Source organism: Phaethon lepturus, unplaced genomic scaffold, assembly GCF_000687285.1.
Source record: "Phaethon lepturus isolate BGI_N335 unplaced genomic scaffold, ASM68728v1 scaffold9443, whole genome shotgun sequence".
NCBI lineage: Eukaryota > Metazoa > Chordata > Aves > Phaethontiformes > Phaethontidae > Phaethon > Phaethon lepturus.
This window is the reverse complement of record NW_010529699.1, coordinates 3,406-14,483: the sequence shown is the minus strand read 5'-3', so window position 1 is coordinate 14,483 and position 11,078 is coordinate 3,406. Positions and strand designations below refer to the sequence as shown.

Below are 11,078 nucleotides of genomic sequence, written 5' to 3'. Positions count from 1 at the left end.
AGTGCCCGGCAGTGGGCCAGGGGCTGCTCGGCCCCCACCCACGCTGTGGGCGAGCACTCCGGGAGTCTGCCCCTGCTCAGTGCCCTTGGTTCCCCACAGGTTGGCTCCTACAGGGACATCTCGCATGAGATTCTGTCGCTGTTCCGGCTGCCGGGGGCCCTTGCGCGGCCGGGGTCCTATGCTGTCACAGCCTGCCCGAGCTGGCTCCTGAGCTGTGCAGGGGCCCGGTTGCCCCTCAGGGCCAGCACAGCTCTGCCCCAGCCCACCCCGCAGTGCCCTGCTGGGCTTCTGGGAGAAGGAGCTGCTCTCTGGCATTCTTCTGCTCTGCAGCAGCAGCAGGAGAGGTGCAGCGGGGCAGGAGGGGTGCAGCAAGCCAGACTTCTCCCTCATTTGGGCTCCTATAGGGGCGGCTCTGGGGGAGCTGTTGGTCCCAGCAGGGAGGGCAGGCCGGGGCCGAGGCAGCCCAAGTGCAGCCCGGCCCACCCGTGCCTGCAGTCATGTTCTGGTTGCAGAGATCCTGGTGCTGGGCACAGGAGATAGGGTGGAGCGGCTCCACCCTGCCATGCTGAAGCAGATGCGGGAGTGCGGGATCGCTGTGGAGGTGCAGGACACGGTGAGGAGGGGTGTGCACAGGCAGCAGCCCAGTGAAGGGGAGGGCGGTGGCCACTGGGAGTCCCCCCTGGGGCTCTGCCTGCCCCAGAACAGGCAGGAGGGAGGGGGTTGTGTGGCCCATGGGGAAGGGCTGCATCTCCTGCCTGAGGCCTGGGGCTTCTCTCCCTCCCTTTTCTGTTTCACAGCCAAATGCGTGCGCAACCTTCAACTTCCTGACAAGTGAGAAGCGCAGGGCAGCTGCTGGGCTCATCCCACCGCGGGGCACCTACGTGGGGATGTAGGTGTTGCCTGCCATGGGCTGAGCAGCTCTTCCGCTTTCCTGCCTGGAGTCCCCAGCTGTCACTCTCCAGGCAGAGAAACACTTTGGACTGAACTGTCGGAGCCCGGCTGCGGCTGGGTGGTGGCTCTGCACACAGGAGGGTGTTGTGAACTGTGTGGGCTTGGCTTTGCCCCAAAGTCCCTGGCTTCTCGGCTGCTTTGCCCAGTGCTGGGCTGCGGGGCATGGTACGAGGCCCGAGCGCTGCCAGCAGCACTGCACCTGCAGCGTTGCTGCTCTGCCTTGGCAGCAGGAAGCCGTCACCCCTCAGCATGTTTGGGGCTGCAGAAGGGAAATATATGTAAATTGGAAGCACAAGGCAATTGCGTGTTGGTTAACGCACAGCAGAGCAAGGCTGTAACGCACCATGGGGCTGCGGGTGCTCACTGCCCTTGCAGAGCTGCCCAGGCTGGGCGGGGCTGTGGGTCTGTCACCACAGCTCCCTGGGCACAGCCACCACCAGCAACTGGTGCGTCCCAGCTGGCGCTGGCCTGCCCGGGCTCTCCTGCGGAGTTGTGTACCTCCCACAGTGCCCATGTCCCTTGTGAAGCCTCCAGCTGCAGTCGGCCCTGGCTCAGTGATAGGTGCTGCACCTCATCTCCCCACAGGCTCACAACTGAAACGGGACACGGAGAGGGTTGCTGTCGTGTCCCCCTCATCTTGCCCTGGCTCATGGCTGTGGATGCCACCCCCTGGGATGGGGTAGGGGAGTACATGTACCTCATCGCAGCCTCGTGCTCCAAACCCTACCAGCTCCATGGGCCCAAGGAGGGGTATGTGGCTGCGGTCCCCAGCCTTCGGGCAGACCGTGGGCCAGCTTTGCTTAATGAGCCAGCTGCATTAATGAATGTTTGACACTGACACCATGATGTAGTTCAAGGCTCTGGCTTTAGCATGTGTAAATCTAACTTGACATTGCCATGCTGCAGAGCAATTTTTTTCTGTCAACAACATTAGAGACACAGAACACTGACGGTAAACAGGAGTGACATTTGCACATGCTGGGGCAGCTGGTACACATGTAAAACACCTTTGGCACCTGGTGTTGCAAGCACAGGTAACCCAGCCACGCAGGGGACAATTGCACAGGTCAGGCGTGCAGAAACGCAAACCCTGGCTCCTTTAGCAGCCCCTGAGCTCTTTTGTGCCCTTCCAAGTTCACTGTCCACAGCCCTCCTGGCAAACGAATGGTACACAAAGCCTCTGCAAGTGATCTGTACCACCCACACCCACCAGCCCCAGGGGGTGCAGCTGCAGGGACAAGCATCTGGGGGTTGTGGGGTCAGTATGGGACATTTAGGGGTAGAAACAAAGGGAAGGAGAAAAGGTGGATTGGTGAGGGCCAAGCATGGGAAGGTACAGGTACAAGGGCCTGCTGTGTGTAAGCAGCTGCAGCATGGAACATTTCCAGGGGCATGGGGGGGTGCCTCTGCGGGACTGTGCACACACCTACATGCTTAGCCTTGCAGCAGCTGAAGCAGGCCCAGGGGCAGCCGGGCTGCTGCTGGGTTGGACAGCACCTGGCAGTAGCTAACAACCCTGTAAAATCCATTTGCTTTCTTGCCCAGCAGCCACTTATTTTCTGCTCTCAGAAAGGTTTTTATTAAACGCCTAGTCGGCCCTGTCAAGGGGCTGTCCCCTCCCCGTTGCCCCTCACACACAGGGTCGCTCCTGGGGGCATCAGCTGCTCCAGAGTGGGTGCAGGAAGCGAACAAGAGCGCCAGGGGAGGAGAACAAGGGCAGTACAAGGAAGAGGGGCTCGGGGCTGACACCAGTTGCACATCTTTTCCTCTTTTATTGTAAAACACGACCAATGCGTGCAAGGCTCCAGGTGCCAGCCAGGATCACTGCGCCTGGGTGGTAGGTAGGCCCTCTTGGGTGGGGATGAAGCAGCCAAGGGACAGAGGGAGCTCCAGGCAGCCCACAGCGTAATGGCACTTCTGCAGCAAGAGCAGCTCCCGCGCGGGGTGGCACAGGGCTGAGTGGCACGATGACGGAAACAGACAGACCTCCTTCAGAAGAGGCGCTTCTCATACCTGTGAGGGGAGCAACAAGCCAAGAGCCCTTTTACTGACCTGCCTGACCACAGCAAGGATCAAAGGCGCAGTTAGGAATGGCTCCTGGCCTGCTGGCCCACAATGAGGAAAAGAGCCCCAGCACACTGGCAGCGAGTGGCTCATCTGCTCATGCCCTGCTGTGAGAGGAGCATTGGCCCGGGCCAGCTGACAGGCTGCGGCTCAGCCCAGCCACACAGCGGGTGATGCCAGCACCGTGGTGGCTTGCCAGCTGAGGCACAGGATGGCCACACTTAACTGCCACATCTCCGCCCCCAAGAAACAGGAGTCCTGCCAGCAGCACTTACGAGTGGAGGCCATGCACCCCTCCTTCCACCTGGGCAGATGTCGTCCTCTTCTCAAACTTCAGTTCTCCAGAGTACATCATGGCTCTGAGGGGGAAGAAGGATGCCTGTCACATGCCAGACAGAGTCCAGGGAAGACAGCACTCTGGCACATGTTCAGCTGGAGCAGGTGGGGCAAGGGACGGTGGTTTCTCCAGATACAGTCAGAATGGTCTTTGCTGTGCTGCTAAGAGCCAGGAGCCAGGCAGAGTAAGGTAACCCCAACATTTCAAACCCAGCCAGCTGAATATGCCACAAGAGACCATGCTCCTGCATCCCTGGGGCTAGCATGAGGGAAGAGGGCTACAGAGAGGTCAGACCACACAGAACATGCTACAGCTTGGCTACAGCCTGCCCAGGGACCCCAAATGGCAGCACTGAGACCGAACCAGAGCACAAGCAAGGGGAAACACTCACCGGACTTGGGTCAGGCTCTTGGCACCAATATCTTCCCAGCAATCAGGTACGGAATGAACTTGTGGATAGAGCCCTTGTCCTGCACTGCACCGGAGACCCCCTGGGCCACTTTGATTTTATCTGTCTCACTGCATGGGAGCACAAATCAAGGAAGTTTGTGAAGCAGAGAAGCCCCAAAAGCTTGACCTGCTACCCCAAAGCACCATCCCTTACCTGAAATACCGGTTCTGGCTGCCCAAGTTTTTGTCCATGGCATCTAGTGAGCCCATGCCACGGTATTTCTTCAGCCTAATTCCATCCGAGAAGAAGTACTCGCCTGGGGCCTCTGTGGTGGCAGCCAGGAGAGAGCCCATCATCACTAGCACAGGAGATCACCAAGAACAGCACGTCAGCAGCAGGAAGGCTGTGGCTGCAAAGCCCTCAGGGTCCCCAGGCACAGCACTGTGCTGGAGCCCCCATACTCCCAACCACCTGCAGGTATACTCCCTTGTGCCCAGAATCGATGCCATACGGAAACCCTTCCCAGGAGACTCCCTACAACGCACACAACCCACCCACCCGATGTGCTGCTCACCTGTGGAGGCCCCCAGTGCGAGGGCCTTTGCAATGTGCCCAACCGTCTGGATCCCTCCGTCTGCAATCACGGGGACGCCAAATCTCCTGGCGTATTCGGACACCTTGTATACTGCCGTGGCCTGGGGGCGGCCGCACGCCAGCACTACAGGTGGGGAGAGAGCAGAGAAAGGGTCAGCTCCCATGCAGCAGCACATTCCCTCCCCAGCAGGCCCTTTAGGCTTCCAGCACACACATGCTCCAGCACTCAGGAACACACAAATCCCTGGATGCTCCTTCCCTAGGACGAGTTGCAAGGGAAGCGGATGCCCGGGAAATGGCTGCTAGGACATCCTCACATCCCTCGACTCCAAAAAGCTGTGTGTGACCCTGGGACTGGGGTCTTTGACCAAATGCCTGGGATCAGCCGAGACTCACGGCTTGTCCTGGTGCACAATAGACGTGTGGGAGCTTGGGAAGAAAGCGGAGCAGATTCCAAAAGCCTCTCTCCACAGCATCCCCAGCACGTAGCCATGCCCACCACTCGCCCCCTCCTAGCAGCACCAGACCCCTTCTCTATATATCCAGCAGCTGTATGATGTGCTTCTCGCATGGAAAGGCAGCTGGCTGGGATAGAGCTGGTATGTGTGTGTATATATATATGTATAGATATACTTTTATGTATATGTGTATCTATACATATGCATCTGCACACACACACAAACACACTTGCAGCAGTGGAAAAGGAAACAGGCAGGATGACTTGATGGCTTACAAGAAATAATTTATGTTCCTGCCCTGCAATGTAGCAATGGTTCTGTCAAGTTTAGCTGCCCCATGGGAAGGGAGTTATTAGCTTTGGATTTACCTGCTCTTCCCAGTCGCTAGCAGTTAGAGGCTTCCCGTTGTGTGAGGGGAAAACCAGCACAGGGCACATCTTGTAACACATTTGTCAGCCACAGGCATGCAAGTACGCCGAGATAAGCTTCTCTCAGGAAGACTTCCTGCAATTAACTGGAAGCCTTTTCTTCAGTCACAGTTAGTCCGATACACCAGGTAAGATTATGGCCATGCAGGATTAGTACTTCGGAGCATGAAGTCGAGGTGTGGTTTAGCCTGCCTGGCAGCAGCACTGGCAGCACACATCCCTGGCAGACGTTTGCCGAGGCTGGGAGTCTGCAGTTGCTCCGCTCCAGTGCTCAGCAGGAGCTGCTGAGAGAGGGAAGCCAGACTCCAGGCTGAGATCGTGAAAGAACTGATTTTAATCAAACAAAACTCAGCGTTAAGGTAGGGCTTAGCCAGCCAGGGAGAGTCTGCCAGCTACAACATGAACGCCATTAGTCTTAAAGAGGTGGTCTTGCTCGGTACCGCACTGCTAAAGGCCGCATTATGGCTGCAAAACACTGCAAGGAAGAGCTCTATGGAGAGAAGCACCTGATTTTGGAAGGTCTAGAGCCCGGTGTCTACGGGATTGTGTGTAGACAGTGCAGAGCCTGCAGAAACCTCACAACAGTGACCACAGAGACCAGCCCTTTAAGGAACAGCTTGGCTCAGGGCCCCTGGGAGAGTCGTTCCAACTGTCCCAGTGTCCAGCGCCACAGCTTCAGAGCAGAGGCTTCCAAAGCAGGGTTCAGAGCACACGCACGCTGAGTGGTCAGGGTGAGGGTTTGTCTTTTTTAGTATATCGGCAAAGTGTGGCCCTACAAGATCATTTGCTAGAGAAAACCTTCCAGGATCTTTTTTGTCAAAACTAGGAGAAGGGGCAAAACCCAAGTCTCACCTTGGGTGGCTGCTTGATCCGGCAGCATCAGAGAAGTACAGAGCAGACAAAGCTGCACCCTGTGCTGGCCAGGGGAAGAGCCCTTTCTCTCCACACGAGGATCAGGCATCAGAGGGGAAAGACATGGTTCTGGTACGGCAGCTGCCAAGGTGGCCATATGCAGTCAAGTCCTCTGTAGCCCCAGGGGAGCTAGCTCCAAGTGACGCTTAGCCAGCGCACAACTTCCCCACCACTGGGGCCAGATTTAGAGCAGGATCAAGGACTGCTCAGGGATCACCTCCCAGCATTGGATCAGCAGGGTCTGCCCAGCTAGAGATCCAGAAGACGTAGCCAGAAAGCTCAGACAGGCTCCTGAACTGGATTTTGGAGTGGAGGGTGGACTAGCCTGAGTGCCCTCAGCTTTGACAATTCAGACCCTGCTTTAGGAATTCAGAAAGACTTCTCAGCTTCCATTTCAGATTCAAAACCAGTATCCAAAGCCACAAAACCCCAAGTGCATCTACAGCTAAATTATTCTCAAACAAGCAGTAGGGCCATGTGCAGCCAAATCAGGGTCCTGCTTCAAGACACGTAATTAGGGTTGGGAACAGGGCAAGTGACTTACTATAGGTGCCCGTGACAGTAGAAGGGCATTTGGGGCTGTGGGACTTTAGGTCTGGAGGGATCTTTGGAGCAGCTAAACAAAAACAAACACACACATTTTAGAGACAGAAGAACAGCAGCAGAACAAAGGACCCCAGCAGTGACCTGCTACTAGGCAGAGCATACGGTGTGGGACAGAGCTGACCTTGCAAAACCTTCCTAGCCCAATCCAAGCCAGAGGCCAGATCCAAGCCAGCCAGGCCCAGCTGTGCACAGCGCATGCTGTCCTACGCCAGCAGCCATCCAGAGAGAAGACCCCCCCAACCCAAAGAAACAGAGTTCTTGCCTTAAAAGGGCCAAAAACCTGCAGAGCTGCAGTTAAAAGTTTTGCAACCACATCTCCTGTGAAGCGTCACAATCTGCCTCTGCTCTGTTCCTTCCCCAAAACTAGCACCCAACCCACCTCCCGCGGCAACTGGGAGAAGGACCCTCTGGAGACATTCACCACACTGCAGAATGGAGCATGCCTCAGTGGGTCCTCTGCCTCAGAGCCAGAGTAAGACAGGCACATCCTGGTTCTGCACTGGCTTATGGAAGCATCAGCCCAAGGACACCACAGCCTCCCTAGAAAGGTCACCCAAGACAGACTGCCCTGACTGGGAATCCCCCCGCAGCCAGCATTCCCATGGCAGGCAAAGCAGGAACGCAGCCTATGTCCAGAGCTGCTCAAAGGCTCCACGCTGGAATCGGCAGAGCTAAGGCAGCTATCAGCTACCACCTTGCTGCCTCCCGTGGCAAGGACCAAAGCAGAGACAGGCTGTGTTCATGGGCTGCAGTGCACCACCTCTCTGCATCTCACCTGCCAGTTTCAAAACACGAGGACTGAGCCTGTCCTCAAGGCAGCCTTTCTCCAGGCCCTGGGGACACCCCATTCCACCTTTTAGCTAAGGGTGACATGACCTCTGCCCCACACAAGCTCCAGCTAACTGCAGAGAAAATGGCCAGAAATCCCATTTTGGCCTGGAAATTGCAGAAAGGCATTGAACCCAGCAGACCAATACTCAAGCATCACGCACACTGCTGCCAGAGGGAAGGGGAGCGCAGACAGCCTGGTGCACTTCACCCGCCAGCACTGGGGACCCAGTAAGCCCCTCTCCCTGCAGAGCTGCCCGCCAGCCCCATCCCACACCAAGCCAGTGGCTCCTCTCGGGCAAAGCCGCGCATGCCACACCTGCTCTACTCAGTCTCAGTCAATACTGGGAAATGCCTTTGCTGCTGCTGCCACCCCAAAGGTTTGACCCAGGTGATGAGAACGTCCTGGATGAAGGGGGTGAGAGATGGCTTGTTGTTGGGACACTGCCCTTACAACAGGAGAAGTCCATCACAGCTATGCTGCTTTTCAGCATGGAATCTCTATTAAACAGATGTCTTCAGCCTATTTAGGAGATGGAGATAGCTGATCTCTCTCACCTTCCTGCGTGATGCAGATGGAGCCACTGCCCATGCCGACTCTCAGGGCATCAACCCCTGCGTCAATGAGGTTCTTGGCCTGAGCAGCAGTCACAACTGTGGGGAGCAGAAACTGGTTTGAAGAGAGACAAACAGATTTGCAGGCGACACTGCTCTGCCCTGGTGCTTCCCCTGTGGCTGCAAACACCCCCTACCCAGGGCACCAGCCCCTGTCAGAGCCAGGCCTGGCTGTCCACTGCTACCGAGCCTGTCTGCAAAAGCAGCAGCGAGTTTCTGTCCCAGCTGCCTCCAGTGGGCGAGGTGACACTGGCCCTTTAGGCTACTCTGCAACACGCTTACACCCAAAGGCTGAGGTAGCAGAGGTCACTGCATGGTGCCAAGGACCCTTTGGGCCACACCAGGTAGGGAGGGCAGAGCACAGGCTAACAGCAGCACCAGTAACAAACCAGCCAGGTAAAGACAAGGACTGCTGAACTCTGCTGTCAAGAGGCAGGAAAAATTTCCAATAGACTTCCACATTAAGCAATATTCATTATTATTACCCAAAATTTTAAACTGGTGTGCAAGAGAAGCTAATGTGTAACAGGCTACAGAAGACTGTGCTGCAGAACAAAGGTTTCAAAATATTTGCAGCTCTGGCAGCAGCAGGGTACTGCCCTGTGTCTGCAGAGTGGTCTTGCTCTGTTCCACCATCTTAAGTTCACAGACATTTACCAAGATGACCGTCTCACTGACGTCCCAGCAGCTCCCTCTATGTCTAAGAAACAAAGGTAATTTAAAGACAAGGACAGTCTTCAACACATGCCTACCATTTCCTCCAATAACTTGTAGGTTGGGATATTTCTCCTTAATATATTTTATCATATTGATCTGGAAGATGGAGTTCCCCTGAGAGGAATCCTGCAACAGAAAGAAAACCAATTTCAACCAGAATTTCTGCAAAAGATTATAAATGGAGCTCCTGAAGAGCCTCAGATCTTTACTCTGTGTACTGGGGTCTCCGCTAAGCAGGCAAAAGAACTCCCCAAATGAAGCACAGAACCAGAGGAGAAGCTGCTGCCAAGACAATAACATACCTTCCCTGTGGAAGGCAGTTTATCATAAAGACTTCAGTAATATCCTTCACGTTTAAATCCTGTGGCTTCTGCAGTAGGCAACAAACAGCACATCTGGCTGCAGGTAAGAACCGTCTGGCTCTACCACCAGGACACCATCAGTCCTGTCTCAAACTACAGGTGAAATGGTAAATGTTCCTTGTGAAACCCAGAAGGGCTGGTGGGGGCATGCATCTCTCCCTGCTGCGCAGCAGGGCACCTGAAATACCAGATGTCGACCACCGAGCACTCCGGCCCTGCCAATCTCCATGATCCGGCCAACTCTTTCTGTTAAACATTTCCAGCTGCAACAGCCATGCCCTCAGAGCATGGTGGACTCACAAGCTAACAATCGATGAGAAAACAATGTGCAAATACAGGCAGTGACGGCTGTGCCCAAAAGCTTACAGGCCAGAAAGGGAGACTAGCAGAGCAGCTCTGAGCTGACACTCCTGAACAACAGGCAGTTAAGAGAGTAACACAGTAACAAACACCACAGAGCTGAAGGGAAACTGTAAATACCAAATATTCAAAACTAGTTGGGAACATCAGAGACGATGGCAGCAGGCTGCAAGAAGCATTTGTAGAAGATTCTGTATTAACTCACAACGTTTCTCTTCTCAGCCTTCAGGGCTTCGATGCACCCTACCTACTCCCTCGAGGTCAAATAAGTTCCCAAGCAAGAGGAATCCCTCGAGGACTCCAACCTGAACAAAACTGAGAGGTCAACAAACTGCCATATTCTAACACAAAGGGGCCTGTAACAATGACAGTAAGTGCCATGCTGCTGCCCCACTGTCAGAGAGATTCACTCAATCTGCATCCTCAGCCCGCCCAAACCCCCCAGGCCAATGTGACGCCTGCGGGTGGCTCACCAGCACTACTGCATCCACGCCAGCCTGCACCAGGAGGTCCAGCCGATACTTGTCATCTTCGTGGGTCCCAATAGCAGCACCACAGAGCAGCTGCTTCTTGGAATCCTTAGAAGCCAGAGGGTAGTCCCGGTTCTTCTTGAGATCAGTGCGTGCAATTATAGCCACCAGCTCGTCATCTTCATTAACAATTGGCAGCTTGCCTTGAAACAAACAGAAGGAACATCACTGCAGATTTCTGCAGGAGAGGGACATTAGTCTGGAGCCATGCGGCAGACCAGGAGCATTGGGCAGGCAGCAACTGGTACAAGGTGGAGACTCAGAGAAGTGTGTTATCAAATCTTGCTTGGCCATGGACGCCAGTAGCCCTGGCTCGTGAAACAGAGCAAGGACTTTGCAGGACTAGAGGAGGACTCTGTATTTTCACATTTACCATAGAAAAAGTGCATCTTTTTTAATAATTAGACCCGTGACACTGTGCTAAAAGGCAAACTACCAAACCCTAACACAGCTGAACTGAGTGCCAAAATGTGAAGGCCAGGACAGAACACTGAAGACGTGTGACCGGACAGCCAGGCGCTCTTCAGCTGCTGGGCTGCCAAGAATCCCTCAACTTCAAACAGATTTGAGATGAACACATGTGAACTCTGTACCCTGGCAGAGGGCTGTGGGCACTCTCTCTTCACTGTCCTCTCCTTGTGCTGGAACGCAGCCCTCCCATGTTCCACCCACACACGGACGTGTGCCCACATTCACCCACTACTGCTCCCAGCCCAGCGCTTCCATGGCTCTCCCTCACGTCGCAGACATTCACAGGTACCTTTTTTACTCCTTTGCAGAATCTCATTCGCTTCTTTCAGCATTACACCAGCCGGGGCCACAACAAGATCCTCCCGCTTTGTCATAATCTAGTAGGGGAGAGAGAGAGAGAGAGAGAGAAAAAAAAAAAAAATCACAAGAACTCCCTCGCACTGATCTGAAAATA

General features: G+C 54.9%; 2 protein-coding genes across 2 annotated transcripts in view; one reads left to right on the top strand and one right to left on the bottom strand.

The window, feature by feature from the left end:
• Nucleotides 1-512: 512 nt before the first annotated feature.
• On the top strand, nucleotides 513-893 carry NDUFAF3 (NADH dehydrogenase (ubiquinone) complex I, assembly factor 3; the record flags this gene model as incomplete). The annotated part of the gene is made up of 2 exons (XM_010284022.1): nucleotides 513-613; nucleotides 798-893. Coding segments are annotated over 2 exons (197 nt in total), but the record flags the coding sequence as incomplete, so codon positions are not given.
• Nucleotides 894-2,703: 1,810 nt separating this feature from the next.
• Nucleotides 2,704-11,078, bottom strand: part of LOC104618435 (inosine-5'-monophosphate dehydrogenase 2-like) — a gene marked incomplete at its 5' end in the record, with an annotated part of 11,716 nt that continues 3,341 nt past the window's right edge. The window contains 10 exon segments of the mRNA XM_010284021.1: nucleotides 2,704-2,964; nucleotides 3,291-3,374; nucleotides 3,744-3,777; nucleotides 3,780-3,871; nucleotides 3,957-4,101; nucleotides 4,318-4,461; nucleotides 8,128-8,223; nucleotides 8,937-9,027; nucleotides 10,097-10,296; nucleotides 10,914-11,001. Coding sequence (XP_010282323.1) covers nucleotides 2,943-2,964; nucleotides 3,291-3,374; nucleotides 3,744-3,777; nucleotides 3,780-3,871; nucleotides 3,957-4,101; nucleotides 4,318-4,461; nucleotides 8,128-8,223; nucleotides 8,937-9,027; nucleotides 10,097-10,296; nucleotides 10,914-11,001 — 996 coding nt within the window.